Here is a 24261-nt window from a genome sequence, read left to right as displayed (position 1 = left end):
GGCCGGGCCGGAGACGGGGGTGGCACCGGCGGCGGCCTGTGGGGAGGGAGGGGGATGGAGCGGCTCCGCAAGCTGTGGAGGGGCCGCACGATGACCTTCGGGGTCCCCCTGTTGGTGAGCAGCGCGGGGAGGCGGGGGGGAACACCGGGAGGTGGATTCATGCTGGCGGGGAGGAGGGAGAGGGAGGGGTTTGTGAGGTGGTGCCTCCGTGGGGGACCCCGGTGTGTGGCCGGAGGGGACACAGCTGAGGGGAGGTGAAGGAGGGAGCAGCCCCCAGGGTCAGCGGCGGCCTCTGGAGGACAGGGAGAGGGCTGCGAAGCATATTCTTAAAGCTGTTCCTAACTAAAAGGTGAGGAAAATGCGTCTTAGTGGCTTTTTTTCCTTTCTTTAAGCACCACTTATGTGTTTTTCAGACTTTCTTTAGCTTTTCAGTGGATTTTAAACCGCAACGGCAGTGTTGGTCTGAGAATTTGTACATCTAAATTGGTGGAATTTGAGTTTAATGAGGCAATAGGTTATAGTTACGGTTGTGCTTGAAGTGATAGGTGAGGCATAGCTGTTTAGAGTGGTCGAGTTTAGAAAATAGCTCAATAAACTCAAAGGAATAAAACAAAATTGCAGAACAGACAGCGTAACAGATTGCACTTGCCCATCAAGTACCTGTGCACATTAGAGGAAAAATTAATTCGAGTGTACTTATGGATAAAAACTCAGGAAAGAAGACAAAATCAGCAGCCAGAACGGTGTGATTTCTTTTTAGGCAATTCATGTCTCATTTTCCATGTTTACATTTGGGTTTAGGTAAAATAAGCAAGTTTGTAGGTGGATAAACAGTAGGGCAAAGGATAATTCCAACGTTTTTACGATACTGCTAAAGAAATTAGTGTTATCCTCCTCATATCTTCAGCATTGTGCCTCAGAAACATGGAGTGGTCCAAAGGACAGTGACACTTGTTAAGAGTTAGAAGAGTTTAAGGCCATGTATTTTAAAGTAACAATACAGAGGACTTTAAGTGCAAATATTCATGCAGTTGAATACACTGAAGTATCTTTAATCAAAATATTGATGAAGACATTTGTAAGTTGAAATTAGATTTTAAAAAAACCAAACAAACCAACAAACTGGTGTGATAATATCACAACTGTATGTGTCACTGTCCTGAGTTGAGTGACACAAGACTAACTTCTCTTCTAATGCTTGGGAAAACTGCACTTTTAGAGGACTCTAGTGTCTGAATTAATGAAAAAAATTACTTTATAGCCAGCTAGGCTATGTGGGCTTCAAGATCTCCATGTTTTCGAGCCTTGCCAGGTGCAGGGATGAGGACTGGGGCCTGGGCACTTGACTCAGGCTGGCCAACAGGATTATTTCATACCACGAATGTCACACTCATTATAAATTAGAAAGTTTGCTGTGTAGTTCTCTCTCTCCCTTGACGACAGTGGTCGGTAGAACTCCTTGCCCAGTGCCAGACCCCTGAGCCCTTCCCTACCTCCTGAAGCCATACAGCTCCCAGTGTCCCACATTTGCTGTTCCCTGCTTGGAGTGCACAGCCTCCTGCTGAGAGAATGGACTGTGTGTAATTCTTGTGTATCTTATACTGACATTGGGATTGATACTGATTCTTTAGTATTATTGTTAGTTATTTAGTCTTATCCTATTAAATCTAATTGTCTTTCAACCTTAGTGTTTCCTTGCTTTCCCTGATTCCTCTTCCCAGGAGGGAGGGGTCATTGGGTGATAGAATAATTGTCTAAACAATGCTAAATTGGTATGGGTTTTCTCAGACCGTAACAGTCATTTGCATCAGCAGCTCTGCTCCCTGATATCACGGACAATCTGCTCGTGTAACACTTTTCATTAAGTGATCAAGCATAGCATTAGGGCTGTTTACATATCCTGCTGCGTGCATGTATAGCTAAAAGGCTGTCCAGAATTTTGCTGCTCTCATGCTTAGACTGATTTTATTTTGCTTCCTAATTTTTCGTGTTATTTTTGAGTGCTCTGACATTATTATTTAGCTTAATAACACTTTTCTTAGATTTTTAACGTTGCATGTAGATTTAGGTCACAGTCCTATTATTTATGTAATTATGTGAGGTTTGCAACTTCCCTTTCAAAATGAGGGGGACCCAGGAAGTGTAGTACTCTTCAGCTCAATTTTAACTCCATAAAAAGTTTGGTAAAAATGTTAAGTAATTATAGATACTTGTGGATGGATGTCAGATGGCTGGATGCCAGGTGCCCACCAAAGCTGCTCTTTCACTCCCCTCCTCAGCTGGTCAGGGGAGAGAAAAAATAACAAAGGGCTTGTGAGTTGAGACAAGGAAGGGCGATCACTCAGCAATTACTGTCGTGGGGAAAACAGACTTGATTTGGGGAAAGTTAATTTAATTTATTACCAGTCAAATCAGAGGAAGATAATGAGAAATAAACCCCAGATTTTAAAACACTTTTTCCCCACCCCTCCCTCTTCCAGGGCTCAGCTTCACTCCCAGTTTTTCTCTACCTTCTCCTCCTGAGTGGTGCAGGAGGATGGGGAATGGGGGTTGTGGTCAGTTCATCACATGTTGTCTCTGCCGTTCTTTTCCTCCTCAGGGGCAGGACTCCTCACACTCTTCCCTTGCTCTGGCGTGGGGTCCTTCCCACAGGAGAAAGTTCTCCAGAAACTTCTCCAATGTGAATCCCTCCCATGGGCCCCGTCACTGACTGCTCCAGCGTGGGTCCCTCATGGGAGCACAGGTCCTGCCAGGAGCCTGCTCCAGTGCGGGCTTCCCACGCAGGGTCACAGCCTCCCTTGGGCATCCACCTGCTCCAGTGTGGGCTGCTCCAGGGTTAACCTCCATGGGTCACAGGGGGACAGCCTGCCTCACCATGGTCTTCACCACGGGCTGCAGGGAGATCTCTGCTCTGGCACCTGCACACCTCCTGCCCCTCCTTCTTCACTGACCTGGGTGTCTGCAGAGTTGTTGCGTTCACATATTCTCACTCCTCTCTCCAGCTGCAATTGCTGTTGCACAGTAACTTTTCCCCTTTTTTATGTATGTTATTGCAGAGGTGTCACCACTGTCACTGATGGGCTTGGCCTTGGCTAACAGTGGATCCCTCTTGGAGCCAGCTGGCATTGGCTCTGTCAAAATGAGAGAAACTTGTAGCAGCTTCTCACAGAAGCCACCCCTGTAGCTTCTGCACTACCAAAACCTGGCCACGCAAAGCCAATACAGTACTTAGAGGTGGTGACCTGGTGGAGAAAAAAGTCACCATAGCTTTTAAATCATAAATATATCAGATTTGATAGGCTAACTGGTATAGTAGGTGAGGAGATGCAACTGATACACAAGATCTTGACTTTGATAAAGCTTTCTACATTACCTTCTAACAATTCTAATGTTAGAATTGTACATTAGAGAAAGCATGGCAAAGGTATTCTTCTTATTGTTTATGTTCTCAAAGGTTTGAGAAAATACTATAAAATGTAATTATCAGATGCCTTCCATATTGAAAGATATCTTAGATGGTGTGGGTCCTGCAGAAATAAGTAGACTGTAATGTTGTGAAAAACCAGAAATGTCAGTATAAGACACAGAAACTGGTCAAAAGTAAAGTAAAACATGGAAGAGGACTCTTCCAGTCTACTTAAAGTCCTCAGCTGGAGTAATTCTCCAGCCAAAGTAGAGATGGTGAAGACAAACTGTAAAGCCTAGAGGAAAGCAACATAAAAGACACAGCAGACATTCCACTGTTAAGGAATGCTTAAAGGAATTGACGTAGTTTATTTTTGAAAAGTCTGAGAAGTTCTGTACATCATATATTGAGAGTGGCGATTGCTTTTCATAATTTGGGAAAGAAGTACCAAAATAAATGAGCTTTAGATCAGATGTTAGGAAAATACTACTTTTTGTTAGGATAGGGCAGTCCTGAGACATACTTAGTGTTTTTAAGGAGAGGTTAAACAACCGTCTGACAGCAATGGTGGAGATTTTCTCAGTGCTGGAGGGAGGACTTCGGCTTCCCAGGCCAAAGTAGAGCTGTCATTGTCCTATTGGCCTTCCTAGTGTTTTTCATGATTTGTCATAGAAATTTCTGAAATGGGTTTCTTTGACTTTGCATTGCCTAATTTCATTCCATTTCTCTTAACTGCAGAGCTCTTTCCTCTAGAGACAATGTTATATAGAGGAATATTCTATCATGTTTCTTTCCAGGGTTTCATGTATCCCTGTCTTAAAATGATTCTCCCCTGTGAGTACTTCAGAATGTTTCTGTGTTGCTGCCCAAAGGCTTCCCTAGGAGTAACAAAAAAGAAGATTCATGCAATTCTTGACAGTTCCCCAGCTGTCTATTGAATTCTGAAAGCATCTCTGAAGCTGAACAGAATTGTGCTAAAAGATCAATTACAGCAAAAAAGACACTGAATCTATTGACAGAATCAGGAGGAGCATGCCTTAGTAAGCCTTTAAATTCTGCTAAATTTGTTGATAATACTGAAACTAAAGGTTTTTGTTTCGTTCTTGCATCCTGTACATTTTTTCATTAGACAAGTAAAGGACTTCATTCTTCAATACTGCTGGACTTTTTCCATCTCTACCACATTTGCTTTTTTATTAAAAAAAAAAATCAAATGGCTTTTCTATCTTCCCTTCTTACACTGCATATTTGAATAAAAAATCCCCATGCCCCTTTTTTTAAAGATTCCAAGGTTAAGGAGATGATAATTCAAAGACAGGTGAGTGTCTCATTATATACATGCACACACACACACACACATATATATAAAATATTTCTTAGTTTCTAGTGTAAATTATCTTGATATTTTTTTCTTTATTCTTTTGGGTTTGGGGCTGTTAGAAGATTTCAGTGCAGAAGGAATTTTCTTGGTTGATCTTTAAACCTCAAACTGATAACAGCTTTCACAGTAAGATGTGTAAAACAGTTTTCAGTCATACTTTCTCAGAAGGTAAGAGTGTTTCTTTGAGCACCAACACGAGTGTAGGGGGTAGGAATTAAACCTGCAGGAAACCTTGATTTGTGAATTACTGTAAACTTTGCAGATTAAGATTCCTCTGCATGGCATAAAAGAGTAAGCGTGCAGGAGAGAGTGATGTAACCTGGCACGGAATGTCTTAACAGCTTGAGTGCTACAGGGTGAACAGTCCTAAAGCATTGGTGAAGATGGTAACATCTGTGTTGATGTTGGGATGAACTCCAGTGAGTTTACAGATGTATCTGTAAAATCTGCTGCTACGATGGAGTGCTGTGCCACCTCTGTGGTAATTTAAATGTCTTTGTCAGCTATATTGACATCTCTGTTTCCTGTCATGATAATGGGAACTCTTTCCTTATCACATGAAGCTTAACTTCCAACTCTTCAGGATACTTGGTTCTGTTTATTATAGAAGAAGAGTTTCAATCACTGCTGCTTTATATTCCACAATCAACTCTACCTGACCAAAAGGGATGTGTCTGTCAATGTCCTGTTGCTGCTGTGATGCTTCTGTAAGATCTTGAGAGAACAAGGCTCTTGGGCATTACAGCTTGTGCATCCAGTGTTGTGCCTTTCTTATCAGACACTGAATGTGTAAGGCTACTTCTCTAGTGCTGTTAGAATGTTTGAAGTTTGCTGAAAGCTGTTTTTTCAGACAAGTATAAATGGTGATCATTACCGAGACATGTTTGGATTTCAAAATTGCAAAGCAGTAGCAGTTTTAAAATATGTTAAGACAACATTATTTCATATGCTCACACCACTTTCCTAAACTTATGTTTGTGGGCTTGTCTCTGTCCCATTCTAGACAAGGATCCTTCATACTCTCTAAGTTGCAAAATGAATGTTTAGATGCAGTTCAGGTTCTGCTGTCAACATGTTATAAGGGAGAAATGAAATTCTGAGGATCTGAAGTGGCATTTTAGCAGACAGAAACTGTAGTCTGTAGTTCATTTGGTGATTTTACTGCACACTTATCTTGCACTATATATGTAGTGCTTCAAGTTTCAAATTTGCAGTATGTTGAAACACTCCATATCTATAGCTGTATATTTTGACTTTTCATTTTCCTGGGTTTTTCCCCTCATCCTGTAGTGACTGTACTGTACAAGTACTTTGCTTCTCCTTCTGGATGTCGTCTTTGGTGTTTTACGTCCTGTGCATCGCGTTTCCAAAAGAGAAGATGGGGTAACTTGGAACGGTGAAAGATTTTTCTGTGAATAAACATGTTTCTAAAAATCTATTTCCGTCAGTGTTTATGCACACAGACTGTGCTACAATGCCATCTACATCACCGCCTTGAACAGTGCAAGTTTACTTTGATAAACGCTTTGTCAACAGATGGCAAGAAAGGATGTCATGTACAGGACAAGAAAAATGGTCAGATTAGAGAGAGTCCCTGGCAGTGCTGCAGCAGTGTGGTCAGTGCTTCCAGCGACCTTTAGAGAAGGTCAGTGGCATCTCAGACCCTTGTTAATGAACCGGTTGTCTCTCAAGCTTTTTGACAAACAAAGCAAAACAAGAAAACCTTTCCCAGACATCAGGACGTGAAATTTAATGTCTGTGGATTAGTTTTGTTCACTGGTGAAGTCAGGATCGTCTAGAAAATGGGGCTGATGCACAGAAATGTTTCGAAAATACTATGAAATGGTGTTTTATTGTGCTGTGAAAGTGAAAGCTTTACAGGGTTATCATTTACATTTATTTAAATTTAAGTTTCCAAATATTTCTTCAAATTCAACATTCCTAATTATTTTCACAAAAGCTGGGCTGTGCTGAATACAAGGCGCATTTTTTCCAACAGATTCTGGAGGATCTGCCCATAAAAGATTATATGAAAACTGAGAAGTATGAAAAATTCTTCTCGAGAGTGGAGCAATCATGTTTCTGAGATCTATTGTTGCCATCAGTATCATGTGTAGAAACTGTTATTACATTATCTTCTGATATTTGAAAAAGGATTTCTACAATCAGCGTTTTTAACTTTTAGATATGTCAGTTTTATTGTTAACATAATTCACATTATTGCCTTGAATAATTCATAATATTGAATTGCAGGACTTTTATTAATATCTATTACTTCATCTAACCTAACAATGAAATTTGACATATGCAGAACAGTTGATTTAAATGTTAATATGCTTTTGAGATATGAATAGAAGTTAACATATGCCCATGAGAAGAGAGAGTAGATAAATTGTGATTGTCTGTAAAAGTCACAAATATTACATTTGTAGCCTAGAAAAGCAATACATGCAAAACTATTTTTAGAATTATAAAATGGTTGCTCCCAATCAGCGAATCGGGGAGTGTTGCTTTTATGCTTCAATGACTTGTATTATAAATATTGGGTCTCTAAGAGATACATCTTCGACTTCTGCTGCGCTTCTGCTTTGCATCTCCTGTTCATCTGTGTGTGTTTGAATCCACAGCAGAGCGTGGAGCTGTTCCAGGCAAAACTACCTCCTGGAACTGTTTGTGCCGGAGTGGAAGCCAGCATGTTCAGGCTGAATGGGCTTCTGTGGACTCCAGTTTGTGCAGCCCAAATTAGCTGACTTCCACCTTTCAGTTGACTGTCAAGCCTTAATATTTCTGAGCTCATCTTTTGAATGAACACCTTAAACTTTTCTTTTGATTCTTAATCTTTGAGTACTATTTTCCAGATAAATGTCAGATGAACAAATAGGCACTCCTTAGTACTCCAGATTTCCCTTCTGTTTGTTTTTAAAATGTAAAGAGAGTATTTGCACCATTCAATGCTGTTTGAAGGGACTAACTCAGCATTCAGGGGAAGATGTTTTGTGTTGAGCCTCAGAACAGGAACCTAAGTACAGACTTGCCTGTTTTCACCTTGCGTGTTTAGTCCTGCTCTGAAGTCTCCACCTTCTTTGAGGGCAGGTCAAGATAAAGATGTAAGATTAATATTTACTCTGTAGTACATTTCATCTTCATCCTCTGTCCGGCATTACCAATAGGGAAGTATTACTTGACTAGCAGTGGTTTCTTTTTATGTTCTTTACTGCAGGTTTCAGTTTATTGCTGTTTTGAGCTAGGCCTAACATATCACAGCAACAGCAGCTTCTCATTGTAGTGTACCTTGGCTAGATTTGAACCTGTGAGGAATGGGAATGATCATTTGAAGAAGGAATCAAATTTCTGGCTTTTAAAAGCTTCCGAGGAAAGAGAAGATGGTGTTCAGCAAGTACAGCTTGAGCACCATGGCAGACTTGGTTTTCAAACAGCTGCAGCTGCTGAGGGAAATTCCCTTGTCATCTGAGCAGCCCAAGCAATGTGTGTAATGCAAAATGACAAAGCTGTGGCTGAAAATGCCCTTTTTTGATAATGCTCACGCTGAGAAACATATGGGTTTCTGTCTCTTCTCTGTTGTTCTTAGATTGGTTTCTATTAAATTGCATTTTCTGTGCTTTCCAAGCTGTTACGAAATGGACATTTTAATAAACAAAGGTTTTGTTTTCTTCCTATGACATAGAATAGTAGCATTGAAAGGATATGAAGTTTTTGTTGTATTTTGGCTGTAGCCACTCATATTTGCAATCTCCAAAATCACTGCTTTGAACTTACTCTATAGTGAGCCAATTGCCTGATACCTTGGGTCAAGTTTAACACTCCACACGGAGGTCTACATGCTGTGAAAACCGCACTCCTCTGCTTTTCCAGTCAGTTGTGATTGGCTCCAGTTGATACCAGCTGCTGTCCCGGGCTGCCAGCATGGTATCCATGTGGTCATCTACTGGCGTATTTCATCCCTTTTTGAATATAATGCAGTTCAGCCTTTCTACAATTTGTGAATTCTAGTATATGTATTAGGTCAGTGCATTGTCCTGCTTTGTCGTGCTTTTGAATGAAATAACTACTAAGGGATGTATAGCTTTGGTTGGTCTTTTTTGTCCCCCCAAAGGAGGCCTCTGGTCTGAACTAAGAATGATTTCCTTTCGTTGCAGACAAGAAGAAAAGGTAGACCCTCTTCTGCTCCCATTGAGGGCGGGGAGAGGATTTAATAAGTTTCTGAAAAGACTTTGCACTGTTTTTCTCTCTTCTCAGAGTTACAGTGAAGTGCTGGAATGGCTGTAGGAAATGAAATCGTGAGAGTCAGAGCTGGCAGAGGGGGGCGCTTCAGGTTAAGATGACTTGCCTGTGTCTTTTCTGGGACTGGCAGTTTGCCCTGCTAATTCATTTAGGGAACAAAAACGAGACTTCAGTCTTCTGGGTTGTCAAATTGCCATCTTTCACCAGTCTTGCACTGCACATACGACAGTTCTTTAAAAAGGAAACCCCAAAACCTTTTTTACTGTGATCACTGCAAGCTAAAATAAAATAATTCACATGACAGTTCTAGTTTTGAAGCTCCTGATGAATAGCTGGAGGGTTTTGCAGCAGGAGTCTTGAAGAAGAGGTTAGAAAATCGCGATGTTCCTTCTCTAGTGATATGTACCATAACATTTTCCATTGCTGCATAATCTATGTGGCCAGCACTAAATATTGTGATTTGGTTAATTCAGGGATGTATGGCAAATGTAATTTTGTAGTCTGGCTTTCTTAATAGGTACTACAGCAGGAATGGCTTTCTCTAACAACAGGGCGCCTATAATGGTTAATTGCTGGTGCTGCCAGAGAAATGGTTTCTTGTTATTTTGTTAACCCAAGGAACTGAAGATAGCTCCTTTAGATTATGCAGGAAACTAACAAAGTAGGGATACGTTGTAAATGCCAATTTCTTCTGCTGTTACGAGTCCTCAGTGGCCATCTCACTGTAGTTGGTGACATATTACAAGTATGTTAAGATGTGATTCAAGGGATCAATCTGATGCCATCCATAACTGATTGCATAACATGCCTCCCAATGGAGAAGTGAACAAATAGAATTTTTAAAAGAATGTTATTAAAGAGAATTTTATGTCATTTTTTTGCATAAAACATTTATTGAGGTTGCTGAGTGTATGTGACAGATGGTGCTCTTATGTCACATCCTATCTTTCATTTTGTTTTGGAACATGCAAGTCTTCCATGCATGCATAATTGCATTACAACATTGTAGGTTTTTTTTTTTTTTGTGTACTCAGTGAAACAGAAAGGAATAATCCAATATGAGATCTTTAATGGGGGGTTGTGCTAGCAGTGCTGTTAAGCAGTTCTCTTTGGTGTTAAGTGCTGGCTGACTTCATGTATTATGATTTTTGCCTTCTTAAGGTAAACTTGAGGTGTAAAGAAAAAAGTGAGAAGTTATTTCATCAATCTGCTGAATGCATTCAAGTAACTAGAAAGATGATGTTCACTACATAATAACGTTTTTGGCTCCACATTCTGAAGCATATAAAATTAATAGTTCCCTCACAATGAAAGAATGCAGGTATATTTGAACTTCCCGGCTTGACTGCTCTTCAGATGCCAATGCCTTAACATTTTAAAATGTAAGTTAAGTGTCTGTATGATTCTAAAATTGGAATGAAGTAAAATATATCTTAATTTTTATTATACGTGGCATTACTTTTCCCCTTTCGGTTAACTGGAGAGTGAGCTTGAGCCTGACTTGGTTGGAATGTTGCCAACCTAACTTTTATTTATATGGAATCCTGAATAGCTTCTGCTGTCTCTTTTATGTCTGGACTAGTGGATGGAACATACTGGACTTTGCTGTTGCCCTTGGCTTAATTTATCTGTTGTAGTGCTTTTTTAACCGAAGAGCATTTTGCAAGGAATGTAGAGATTATCTGTTTTACAAATTAGGAATGCATGTGAGACATACAGAATATGCAATGCCATGAAGCCGATAATGTTCTGGTCTTATCCCACTTTTAATTATTTGACTTGATGCTTTATTGTTGCTTGTATGGATGAATTCTTCTCTTTAAATACAGTGAACATAAATGAAGGCAGTAAGGACAGCTTTCCTCAGAATGCACAAAAGAGAAAGGAAACACTTAAAGCAAGACTAATATTTCCACTGAATGCATTGTCAGTCACTGAGTCCTTTACTACCTTTAATGCTATTATAGTTGCATAAGTTCACTTATACCTTCTTTTCTTGGCTTTTGAACACAGTTTTCAAAAATCTAATTGACTGAATTGCTGTCCATTGCTGCTCTGGCTTGTGTAGATCAAGGCAATTCCTGCTCAGGGCTGTCAGCTCACTGTATTGACGTGCTGTTGGTTGATGAAATAAGTGGTGAACATGGCTAATTCTGGTCTGGTTTTGCAATGAATGATGTCTTAGACACCGTGTTTAGTATTTTAGAACATTGGTGGAGTAAACTTGAAAATACATATTTTTTATATTTTTGTGTGTATTCTGTGCGTTTGAAAATTATTTAATCTTAATCCTAACCTTCCAGCATTGCAGTGTGTAATATTTTAGTGGCATTTGTAATTTCTTACAGCATCAATGTACTTTGACTTAGACGCAGCCTGACTGATGTTTTATCGTAAGATAAATTAGCCATGGAGGTACCAGAAGTGTAAAGGCAACTATACTGGTGATGCCTGGTAAGCAAAATGTGACAACTTGCCCAGCTAGTTACGCTGCTTAGGCTGTATGAAGAGCAAAACCTCTTCAGAAACCAAGTGTTTTTTTTTTTCCCCTGTAGAAGTATAAAGGTAATGTGAGTAAAATTACAGTCTCGGGCCAAAACCTGTCTAAAGGAACTAAGAGGTGTGTGTGTATCCACTTCTTTATCACGTGTATAGCTGCGAATGTAAAATGCATTGTATAATAGATGGTGGCTCTCAAACAAGTGATAGGATGTGATCAGGCAAAATGGGTAGCACGTGACTTATTTCATGCAGCAACCTTCTACTTGATTTCCTGTAGTTACGGTGTATGTTATATAGTTTTACATGATGAAAGCTAAAGAATGTAGTATTTCTTTTTTAGCTTGGAGCATGGCTTTGTAAGCCCCGGTGTACCTTTTCATTATGTTGGATCATAGTTGGGTTATAAGGAACAGGCCAGTTAAACGTCTTCCACTTGTTCTTTGTATCTCATAACGGTATATACTGGGCATACTAATTTTACTTGATGTCACAAGTAATTGCTGCTTTTTGCCTGGTTTAACAACTGTGTGCTGAACCATATCTAGTGCAGTTGCTTTTGCCCCGCCGTGGCCACTCTTTGACAGGATACTAATATGCACAAAGGCCATAAGTTGTGGTTTGTAACAGCCATAAACTTCTCTATAGCACTTCTGCTCATTAGGACTCAAAGTTTCTTGAATTAACTCATTGGATATTAATTAACATAATTCTTGTTGGAGTTAAAGAAGATCAGCTAATGAAAAATTATGCTGAGGTGTCAACCATGTTAAAATTCGATTATAGTCTGATCCTTGAGACTTTCAACATTATGTGGCACCATGTTTTCAGCTGACAAATCTGCTTTGATTAAATAAATTTTGAATAATGTTCAGGTTCTTTTTAACCATTTTGAATACTTTATTTTCTGTTTCTTGTAATTCTTTTGTACCAAAATACATGAGGGAGACTTTTTTTTTTCCTCCCTTTATGCGAATACCTTTTTTTTTCTGTTGTGTATTTTGATGATTCCATATTTTCAAGAGCATTGTTAATTACTTGAACAGTTATGATACAAGTATGGTGACATCCAGTTTCTTGGTGGGTCAAGTTTCCAGTCCTTAAAAGTTAACTTGCTACCAGGTGATGATTTTCTGATTGGCTTTCTGGAGTGAGAGTTCTGTGGCCTGGAAGCTGGATGTTCCTATTGCAGATTTTGGTCTATTTGCTCCTAATTGACAGATAAATTCTTAGTCTTATCAAAAGGGCCAGGCCAGAAAGAGACTGTGGAGCCTGTAACTCATGGCTATTGGTGAAGGGTTCCCTGCTCTGTGAACAGAGTGTATTATTTATAGTATATATTATAAATAATGCATATATATGCTATATCTTATGAAATGGGTGCCAGTCTGTAACTGACCAGCATCGAAGTGTGTGTAGGGAGTGCGTTCACATGGTTGTGAGTAGTTTTACCTGCTTGATGGGAGGTCACATACTCCTGCAACTTTAGAAGGAATGATGTAGAAGGCGCTTTTTTTTTTCTTAACCATGAAATTGAGTGAGTGTGGCTGTGTGGCCTCAGTGACCTGAACTTTGGATAGCATGCTTTTCAGAAAGAACATACATTTTGAGTACCTGTGCAGCAGAATTATAACAATTCTTGGACGTGGGCCATTGCTGCAAGAAATCAGCCCGTGTTGTGTAGAAAACAGTTACCAGTGCAGCAACAGCCTGTAATGAAGGGCTGTAACAGCAGAGTGGTGTGATAAAATAGGGTGGTGCTGGGCTTTGGAGATTTTTTTTCCTTTTTTTTCACTCAGGTCCTTGGAACTTTCTCATGCTTCCACCTTCCTTAGATATGCATGTTTAGATATGAAGCCTTTTGGCCTCCTGTGCATCTGCCTTAACAGAGAACAGCAGACGGAGTCTGTCAGGTCAGAGCAAGAGCAATAGGCCTGATTCTTCCAGAAAGTAGCTGGATTTCTAAGCGAATTTTCAAGTCCTTAATGGAGTTTGTTAACAATACTTTATCTTTTGGTTGGTCTGTCCTTTTCTAATGGTAAAAATATATAGACGATTTTATGATCTCCCTGTGTCTTAAGAAAGAATAACTAAACTATTTTTTTTATGTGGATATGAAGGTTTTCCCTCCCATTTCTCCCTTTACTGTTCTTATTCATAAGCTTCACAGGTGTGGAAGGAACTGCAAGACAGCTAAGGAAGCGATAATAAAAGTGCAGATGTGCTGGATTTGATTTTTTAGCCAATGTGATAATGTATCATTGAACCACAGCTCCAGTTGGCCGGTCTGTTCAAAAGCATAATTAGATCTCTTACCCACAAACATCAGAATAAGTCAATGTGGCATTGTTACATCCCCACAGAGCTTGGAAATTATGAGAGTAAATCCTGTGGTGGCGAGGTAAAGGTTCCTTTGCTGCAGTTATGTTAGGAAGCCATGTGGGGAGGGAAAAGAAGGGGTAAGAGGAGAGGAAGTCCCTAGCAAATGTGACTCATTAAAGGAGCTGTCTTTGTACGAAGGAGGAAGTTGGTGAAAACCAAACCCAGGGAGTGGAAGAAGATTTTGGCTTTACGTACACTCCCTCTTCTCCTATACATATCTTCTAGTTGATTATTTTCTTCAGTTCCTGATGTTCCTGTTGGAATAAAAGTAGGGTCCCTTGCTAAATGAATTACATCAGTATGCAAAGTGTTCTTTCTAAGCATGCAAAGTGTTCTTTTCCTAACATGTCTGCTTTCATTTTGTTGTTTTTCAGCTGTATCTTGTTGGGGGATCTTTTGGACTCCGTGAATTTGCTCAAATAAGATATGATGTCCACAAACTACATGGCAAGGTAGTTGAAATGGTTTTCTTTACTTTTCCATCTCCTTCGGTGTATATACTGTCTTCTAAAGGATTGCTAGGACAAGCAAACTATGGGTATTGGGGATTTGCCTCTTACCACTGGGCCAGCTGATGCTCTTCGACAGTGAGTAGTGCAGGTAGCAATAAAAGACCTGACATGATGGTGAATCCTTTTACTGGCTGTGAAATGGATTAATGTAAATAATAGAAAAAGTTTGTGCCTTTGGTTGATTATAAGTGGCAATTCTGAATCCTGAGAAAGAAGTGTAGCATATCTAAGAAGGAGATTATCACAAAGGTATTGTATCTGATTTTGACTAAGAAAATTGATATTTTAACAGGTTCTGTTTTCAAACAGTACTTGGCATTGAGTATATAATGTTAGATGGTTTTTGGAACTTGGCTTTGCATTGACTCAGACAACCAGATACCTTTAACATTGTGTTACATCCTGTTCTTTAAGCTCTGTGAAAGAAACAGGAGCTAGTCTTTACTCAGTATGTCAGAATGTACTATATGGAAGAAGCCTTTCTTTAAACGAACTGGAAACCTTCTGAATGAGGGAAATAGCTTGCTTACTGGTGCTACTTAACCTCCAGCTGTAACACTAGTTCCAGTTATATATGAAGTGATCTGAAAGGAGCATGTCAGTTCAGCAGAAAGTAATACTGACTTGCTTTCCCTAACTTTGTAATGTGCAGGTCTGCCATTGCAGTGCAGAGAGACTTTCTGGTCTCAGTGCTGCTCACTTGCAGGTGGCATGAAGCTATTTTAAAGACTATATGGCAGTTTATATAAAAGAATTCTGTGTAAGAGTCTGGATACTGTGGCTTTCTACTGTGATCTTTCTACTTGTTTTGTCTTAGACTCTTATTGCGAGCCATCTAAATTATTTTAATCCTTCCTCATTGTTCCTTGTGTTGCATACCTGGCTGTGGCTGTTGAAGCACCACGTTCCCCATTCCTGCTCAGTCCCATATTTGACATAGCCCATAGACAGGGGAGAATAATCTTACAAATCTTTCTCCAGTGCTGTCTTCTGGGTAGTTATTTTCTATCAGTCCTGGGCTTTTAGGTCCAGTTGGAGCCTGTAAGTCTTGCTCCAACCAGATGGGGATCACAACAGGGGCAAGAATTTGCCTGTTGTGTTTCTGTCAGTTTTTTGGTCAGATTCATACTTAGTGAATTACATTTGAGCTGCATGAACAGCACTGTGACCGCAGCCCAGGAAAAAAAGGCAGTTATAGTTGTGCTCATTCAGATCTATGAGGCTCCTTGTCCCAGCATTTATAATCAAGGGAAGCATCATTGAATTAGACAGTAGTACATGAAAGCTCTGAGGGGAAGCTACTACATCCTGGAGTTCTTAAGCTCTGAAAAGCTAAAAGAGGACATCTGGATTCTGTTCTAACCAGTACTACATAAGGCTGCAGCATCTATTTTGTGTTTTCTTTTTCTTTTCATTACGATTTTATTTAGGAATAGATGAAATTTAAATGAAGAACAATGCAGTATTGGCTGAGAACTAGCACACCGACGAGACCAACTGTCGTTAGTAAACAGACAAATCAAAGCAATGTGTTCCAATAATTTCTGGTTTTATGTCCATAAAAATAAAGTTAAGAACTATTTTAATTCATTATATTAGACAGTAGAAGACATTAGAATGTATTTTAACTGATAAAGAAGAACAAATCTAGTTTAAAATGGACTTGAAACTCAGGAAAAGAACATCACATAATTTAAAAATGCTATTAAAGATCCTGATGGTCATAATATCTGTTTAATTTGTCACTGGTTGAAATGTTTTTGTGTTGGAGTAGAATATGCTTTTCTTGTATAACACACTTGGACTTGCATAAGTCCTTATCAGAACAGGGATGAGTGCTCCTTTTTGGGAGGTTGGGCAGTTACATGTGAATTGCAATAAGCAATAAAATAAATAGGATTATTTTGTTACAGTTGCTCCTTTGGAATAATAGCAATGTTTAATTAAATAACACTTTTCATACAAGGAGCTCAAAAGACTTTCACAGAATTTAAATGAATTAAGCTTCATAGCCTTACTGTCAGAATAGGCAGGATTATTATTTCCATTTTATTGCTGAAAGTTAAGCAACCCATCCAAAAGTAGGCTGGGATTTGTAATACCTGAGTGCCTGTCTTTTTTGATCCTGTTTTAAGGACGTGCAAGCTATAGTGTGCCCCCTTTTGTAAGCATGACTCCTAAACTTGTTTTCTTACTAATTCAACTGCTAGATAGACAGAACTTCAGCAATCCTTTTGTGGTATATCTCTACTACATTTCAAATGCTAAACTATGATCCCTTCCCTTCAAAAGTATTTGTGCTTTTCCTTTCTCAGTCTAGCCATTCTCATTGTGCTGAGAGGGAAAGCACATTAATAGGCAAGTTCTCACTTGACAGGGATATTTCAAAGAAAAGTGTAATGGTATAACTGGTGTCTGTGTTTTGATGACTAAGGCGTTCACTGCCACTTTCTCTCTGTGTTCTTGTGGTTTAATGAGCGAAAGTTGCATTAGTGATAATGCCTGTGATATTAATGTCAAACTGACTTTTGAAGAATGTTTCTTGACAAAGGAATTAAAATTCAAGAGAAAATGGTGGTTTGGACTTTTGAGGGAGCATGGTTAGGTGGTGACGTGTTGTGCTGGGGCGAAGATCAGGGGTGGGCAAGAGACAGAGCCTAGAGCTGGAGCCAGAGTGGGGCTCGGAAGGGGCTGCAAAAGGAGTTTTGTCTTCTTGTTCATTTGGGCCATGGCTTGGGACCTTGGGCTGAGACTCAGCTGATGTATAGGACAGAGAGACAGAACGTAGAGCTGCAGTTAAAGAGGGGCTATTGGCATCTCAACAATAGATATTTAATCCATTTAGTATAGCATCTTGAATATCAGGGCTTTGTATATGCCCGTCTCTTGCAAAAGCAAAAAAACATTTGGGGTACACCTTAATTTACTCAGGATACTTAGCTCAGTCATATTCCCTCAGCACACTGAATGTTCTTCGTTTAAAGTGAATTTATGCTGAGACTCTTACTGATGTAAATGCCTGTTGATGCTAGTTAAAATTCTCCTGAAACTAATCAAGGATTTCTCCATTATCTATTGTTGCCAAAATGTCCATTAATGGAGAAATCATTAGGTTATGTAATTGTTTCTTTTCTGGGAAGAATTTATGCAAATCAAAACCTGTTCTAAAAAACCAGGTATGCTTATGGGAAAATCACATGGGATTAATGGAGAAGAAACGAGTAGGTTTGTGTAGGCATCGCTCCAAATGCCTTTATTCTCAAATGGCAAACTAAGCCCTTTCTTTGTCTTGCTTCTCGTTGTGTGTGTAATTGAATAGAGATGCTTATTCAAGGAGGTTTTTTTACAGAAAATGTGACTTCTATTAAATATACAGAAAATGTTTCCTTTCAACTCCACAATAACAAATTATTTTTATTTACTATTAGCCCATTGTTGTCATTCAAGCCATGGTAGAGACTTTCTGACTCGGGTCTAATTTTATGTATAAGAAGCTCGGACATTTGGAACGGTCTGTGCTATTGGCTGATAATTACTGTAGAGGGTTGAAGGGAAGCAGTATATTAACTACCTGGGAAAATCTAGGCTTTCAGCTCATCAGCAAACCATTTAGACTAGTAAAATATAGATTGTAAGCTCCAAAACTGCTTTGTTGAAGAAGTATTATTGTGAGGCAGGTTCTCAGAGTATGGGGAGGGGGATAGGACTGATAGGACTGAGCAAGTCCCCCCATGATAACATGCAGCAGAAGCTCTTCTAGGAAAGCTAGAATCTCTAGGTCATTTTGTCAGGAGACAGAACATCAGTTGGCCTTTGAAGTCTGCAAATAGTCCCTGCTGTGGATTATGTATGATGGTGTTACTATGCTGACCTCTCTGCTGTTTGCAAACTATGAAGATGCTGTTTGTTTTTCCTTTGCCCTGTGCAAAGCGAGTGCACCCTGGAAGTAGAATGCTAAGAAATTGAAATAATAATGTTTTCTGTCTTACTGAAGCACAAAGTAGAGGCAGTGGAGTCACAATGACAGAAGTTCAGTCTTTTCTCCAAGATGAGTTTCACCCTTGAATCAGCTGTTGTGCATTAAAATATGTATGACCATTGCATGGCACTCCAGGAGTTAAAATCCAAGTGAAAATGGAGACATCTGTCCTGTTCTTTCGGAGCACCATCCTCTATGAGCAATAAACTGTAAACCCAGAAAGAGTATCAAAGGAGCGACGGTGGTGGTGTGAAGCATACTCACTAGTAAGTGTGCTAGGAGCATCAAAGTTGCTTTATGCAGACTGAGTAGATTGTTTTTAAAATTTCTGTAAAGAGTATAGCAGTGTTTTGAGCTCCTTAGCTAGTCTTTGTGACCAATTGTGTAATCTTTGTGTAGTCATGTCTCACCCATGAGACATTACTTGTAGACTTCTGCAAGGTGTTAGTATTGACATTGTCAATACTCATTTATTGCATTTACTTGATGTCTTGGAGTCCTAACTCATGAAATGATACACCTGTGAGGATCTCAGCTTTCATTTTATAACATAGACCTTGGAGTTGGGAAGAGAAGCACATACGGTGCATAGAGGATTATCCTGGAAGCCTTGCTTTCATTTGGAGAAGAAAAAAAATGAGGAGTGGAAGAGAAAAGAAGGCTAATACGATCACTTGTGACACTACCATTTTACTAGTTTACAGCTGTTCTCATAATTGGGCTTGATAGTGATTTAAGTGTGTTGACTGTCTGGGTGGTTATACTTGGTATGATGGTCTTAGAGTATTGTTAGTGGGTCTCTAGTGTTGTCCTTTGACATTGCATCTTGAAGCTCATGAGTGGGTGTCAGGGGACCCACGGCAGCATGCGATTTACATAAAATTTCCAATGAGATCAGTGGAGGTTATTTCCAGCTTGTTCAGGTTGTTGCTTCAGTTCCTTCCTCTACCACAGAGCTCCTCTCTGCCTCTGAGCAAGACACTGAATTTTAGTGTCTCACTTTCTCAGTCTGTAAAAGGTAGATAATTAATGCTGCTCTACTTTATGTAGGGAACAGGAAAGTTAATTAATGCAAATAGAAGGAATTATTTAAATTCAAATGAGTATTTAAAAAGTATTTCCTCAGGTGATATCCATTAACTGAAGTGTTTTGGGGCAGAGTCAAATAGTTTAGGAGGCAACAGGAGCAGAGAACTGACCAGTTTCCATGAGGCCTTTATATCAGAGGAGAACATAACTGGTGTTTGCCTCAGGATGGTCCGGGAAAGCAATCCAGCATTTTCTCATTATTATAAGTGGATAGTTGAGAATTAAGTGGTATCTGTCTATTACAATGTTTTTGTGTTGCAGTTGAAACATTACTCTAGTTCACAGACATACTGTGTTTTTTTTCAAACTGTTGAGATGGTGACAACTGCAGCAGCACATTGTTTAAATGAGGTTGCAACATCCACCCAAGAAGGGTGTAAATTTGTGAGTGAGTGGACAAGACTGTGCTGTTTTGCTGGCTGGCACATTCCTATTGCTGTCGTTATGTGAACTAGCTCAGGTGTGTCTACAGGAGTTCCACACATCGACGTACCCTGAAGTATTACAACTAAAATTGTCTGTTGGTTGTTGCTTCTATTTTACCTGCCTATGAATTCCAGCTGGATAGGATTTCTGTGCCCCAGCAGAAGTTGGGTTTGGTTTTTTTGGTTTGTTGTGTTTTGTTGTGGTTTTTTTTCCCCAAAAAAAGAAGCATTGCAGAATTAAATGTAATTTAAATGATTATTGTAAAGTTAGTATGGTTTCTGAACAATCTCTCATGTTTCTAAATGTCACGTCAATTTCTTCCTTTAAATAATATCTTTCCTGTGAGGTAAAGATTTGAAAAGAAAGTCACCTAAACATTTGAATATGTCTGTACCATTTAAAATTACACAAATAGTGATGGTTTTTACTTATAATCGTGGAATGTCAGTAGATTGTCCCCATCGTTAAAGATATTGTGAGCTACTAGTGCTAGATAGAGCTGCTTTATTGTAAATTGTCTTGTTTATCTTATTTGAGGACCTGCATCTGTGTTAGAAAGCAGTATTTGCTCTATTTGCAAAACTATCACAGATACTAAGAATTTCACTAAGATAGCAGACAGTATTGAAGCAGGATGTGAAAGTGTGTTTTTCACTTTCTTTCCCCAAATTGTTCAACTGACTGAAAATTTCAAGGTGTTTTTATTGCAGTTCTTAATGGTTAAGCATCCATGCTTGAAATCCTATTACACCTTGGTGTTCCCAAAGATCGTAAGTCTGACCAAAACTTGACTGACTTCCCCATTTTGAGGAGTGATTTGGATAGGCCCAGTCTTTGTGGTTGGACTGGGCTGGCCAAGTCCATGGTGGTGTAGTTTGTTCTCATGACAACTAATGGACTTAATGCTATTGCTGCCAGCTCAGGTCGTTCCATGCACATAGTTATCTTCTGTGTACTGCAGCCTTTCGGCTTGATTTTGTTCCAGATGGATTTAGACTCATCCTCTAGACTTCCCAGTGTGCCAACAGCCCCTACGAATGCTAAGGTCAAGTTAAATTAACATTGTTACTGCTCAAAATGCTCTAAATGATTTATTTGTATTATTAGAGTTAGGGAAGTGAGATTTCAACACTTGGTATCTGCTGAGCTAAATCTAAATGTGTGTTTGTGGTGCTGTGCCCTGACTCAGGGATTTGTCTTGGTCATGTTTTCATTTTCTTAAATGAAATGCCTAGTTTGAGATAACTATCCACGCAGCCCATAGAGATGGTTTGAGAGAGAAATGCCTCCATAATGTGCTTCATTCAATTTAAAAAAAAAGATCCTTGAGAAATACATTGTTGTCTTTTGACTGAAAAGTAGAGAGGTTGAGCTCAACATTTTATTGTTACCACATTTCAGCAAGCTGCGTAGTATCCTTAGTGTATGAATACATTTATATTTAATTTGACTAGAGAATGGAGGGTGGGATAAACCTCTGCCTAACTCCAGGTGCAGACAAGTTAGGTTTTTGGACACATGTCTTAAAGTAGGATTTATTTTATCTATACATGCCCATCTCTATTCGGGTGACTGCAGGACGAGCCTAAGTAGAGACTTTATGCTTCAACTCAGAAGTTTAGATGGATGAAATTAGGTGATCTGAAGCCCACCCTAAATATTCTTTCCCCAGAGCTTCATATTGTTTGTGTCTGAGGTGTCTGTGATTGTGGAGAGTTTCCTCCTCATAGGAGGTTGTATTAAAAACATCCTGTTTGATTTGAGCGTGAACAAAATTAGAGTATCTTTAATTGGTGTCTGGTGTAATTTTTTGGATGGGAAAGATATCCTTTCTAAACTTGTCAGCAAGGGAACGTGGAGTCATTTTAGCATTTGTCACTGAACTTGGAAGAATAATTAGGTCTTCTCATCTAGCATTTTAGCATTTATTTATTTATAAATGCATCTTCATAGATTTAATTGGCTTCAGTAAGCTAATTACACAAGCAAAGTGTGGCAAGGGATTGATGGTGGTGATTATTGTTTTCTTTTTTTTTTTCCTTAAGCAGGTCAGTTTGGCCTGAGTCTCAAGTCTAATGAAGACAAACTTTAGCTAATTTCCCTGTATAAGTAGATTTAGTTGATTTTCAAAGACTGAATTCATTAATGAGCTTGGCCTTAGGTCGTGCAAAAATTAAGAAAATAATACCCTGAAATGTTGTTTGGTGCTTTAGACAATGTGCGAGGCATAGGTTTATAATTGCTTATAGGGAAAAAAAAAAAGATCTTTGTCAGTATTTGTCTTTATGTAATGAAGTGCATTTTACTAAATTAAAGTGGGCCTTGCTTCCAGGCATGGCCTGCTTAGTGGAGGGTTTTAGAATGGGATGTTAAGAGAGGCAGCCTGTCTCCTGATTGATGGCTACGCAGATGCCCTTACACTGTCTTTGTTTCTGTTGGCAGGGGGAATTTGGAACTTGTTACGTCTTTTGACCATGGTTCAGAATCATCCAAGGTAGTAATTTCAGTCCTGCAATATGGCACAGAAATGAAAGGGTAGCAGAGCTTTCAAAATTCTGTATTGTGGTGGTACCAGATGTTCAGACGTCAGTTTTCTTTCTTGTTTCAGTTCAGTCCAGAGAGATTATATGGAAATGAGCTCTTTATCCATGCTATTCTTGAAGATTTTGAGGTTCAGCTGCTACTGTTGGGTTCATGTTTTTGCATTGATTTCAGCAAAAACTAATCAATTTTACTGGAACTCAGATGACTTCCCCACTTAGTCTCTAAACAGCTGCTTACTGAATTTGCTATGATACCAGACAGAGGTGTATGTTTCCGTTTTTCAGACATCCTTTCAGTTTACCATATTAAACACTGTTTTTCTGTAAAACGCAAATACGGAGTCAGTAAGATTTTTTTTTTTTTTTTTGCCCCATTCTGAGGCTGACACTCTGTGTACGCTTTTGAATGGTTTGCAGTGATTGGATCCTCTTACCCACTGCTTATTGTCACCACAAACAGCTTAAAGCACTGCAGGACAACCTGGAGATAAAGTATAACCTGTACCCGCCCTTTCATACTGTCTTGTATCAAGTTGAAAAAATGAGACCAAGGCCATCTATAGCCTGTTCTGATGAAGCCAGGAGACCAGTAAATACCAGAAGACTTCTGTTAAAAACAGGTATGGTTGTTAAAGTTGGGACAGTCTTATTAAATCTGGATGTGATGATGTTAATAATAATAATATGGAGATTATTTTGGTAATACATGTGTTCACTGATGAATAATTAAAGCTGTACTAATTTTTAACTTTGAAATATCTGGGGGTTTAAGTGAATATTTAGTTTCAATCTTGTAATATTGTCCCAGCATAATTTTTTGGCAAGGAATATGAAAATGTATCATTAATGATACTGAGTTTGGCCAGAGACCATAAATAAATATTCAGGGTTTCCATGGCAAAGTGTTTCACTGAAGCCTTGTCAAGTTTTCTTAGTAAGTTTTTTTAATGCAGAAAAGCCCTTACCTATCAGTTTCCACGTATGCAGCAGTTACCACTACTCTAGAAATCACAGGGGTTTTCTGCTGTTCATGCTAGGATGTCATGCTATATCCTGTGTGTAAGGATACATTAATAAGCATCATTGAATCAAAAATGGCTTGACTGAGAGGCAGAGAAGTCTTGTGCCTTTTATAAAGATTGGAAAAATTGGCTTAAAGTTTCAGGGACTTAATACCTGTCTGGATCTAAAGTTTTGATTCTTAAAACTTCCATTCTTGGGCTTCCTCTATGTGTATCACTTTTGGACTGAAGATCCTGGATGTACCAGAAATTCTGCTTTTGGTACCATAGTTTTCATGGTGCTGCATAACTTAGCATCTATTAAATATATAGAAAATCTGTTAGGCTCCATTAAAAAGATATTCCTCAATCTGTGTTAGCTGAGATGTGTGCGCTGCTGTTGAGTTCAACTTGGGAGGCTTCACACAAAACAGAAGTAGGGATGCGGCTCCCTGTGACCTGCTGGTTCAGCCAGAGGGCAGGTGCCCGGGATGTGGAGGAGAGTTTCAAGGCACATCTCCTTTCTCTGGGAAACATGCAGTAACCATTAATTTGTAGATTGCCTGGAGCTGCAGGCATTAGCAGCTTGCCTTTTTAAAACCAATCTCTGTATGGAATGGTTAAGAAATCAGAAGAATGAGGGAGAAAATGTAATGTGATTGTGGCCTAGTGGTTAGATTATATATGTGAAGTAGGGAAAACTGGTTTTTAATTCCCATACCATTTAGAATTTCTGTATTTTTGTCAAATGAATATTTGATATTAAGCATCTAGATGCTGCCCCCCTACTCCCCCCAGATC

The 24261-nt window shown here is 39.2% G+C and overlaps 1 protein-coding gene across 2 annotated transcripts in view; it reads left to right on the top strand.

Moving 5' to 3' along the window:
• Nucleotides 1-6: 6 nt before the first annotated feature.
• LOC106887984 (cytochrome c oxidase assembly protein COX16 homolog, mitochondrial) overlaps nucleotides 7-24261 on the top strand; it is a 51325-nt gene continuing 27070 nt past the window's right edge. The window contains exons 1-3 of one of the 2 annotated variants that reach the window (XM_014941866.1): nucleotides 7-114; nucleotides 14285-14362; nucleotides 22359-22410. In XM_014941866.1, the coding sequence (XP_014797352.1) occupies nucleotides 14337-14362; nucleotides 22359-22410 (78 nt within the window). In that variant the 5' untranslated portion in view covers nucleotides 7-114; nucleotides 14285-14336. The remainder of the gene's footprint in view (nucleotides 115-14284; nucleotides 14363-22358; nucleotides 22411-24261) is intronic. The other variant, XM_014941865.1, reaches the window with a different exon arrangement.

Source organism: Calidris pugnax, unplaced genomic scaffold, assembly GCF_001431845.1.
Source record: "Calidris pugnax isolate Ruff unplaced genomic scaffold, ASM143184v1 scaffold56, whole genome shotgun sequence".
NCBI classification, from domain to species: Eukaryota; Metazoa; Chordata; class Aves; order Charadriiformes; family Scolopacidae; genus Calidris; species Calidris pugnax.
Note: the sequence above shows the minus strand (reverse complement) of the source record. Positions and strands in the feature narration are given on the sequence as shown.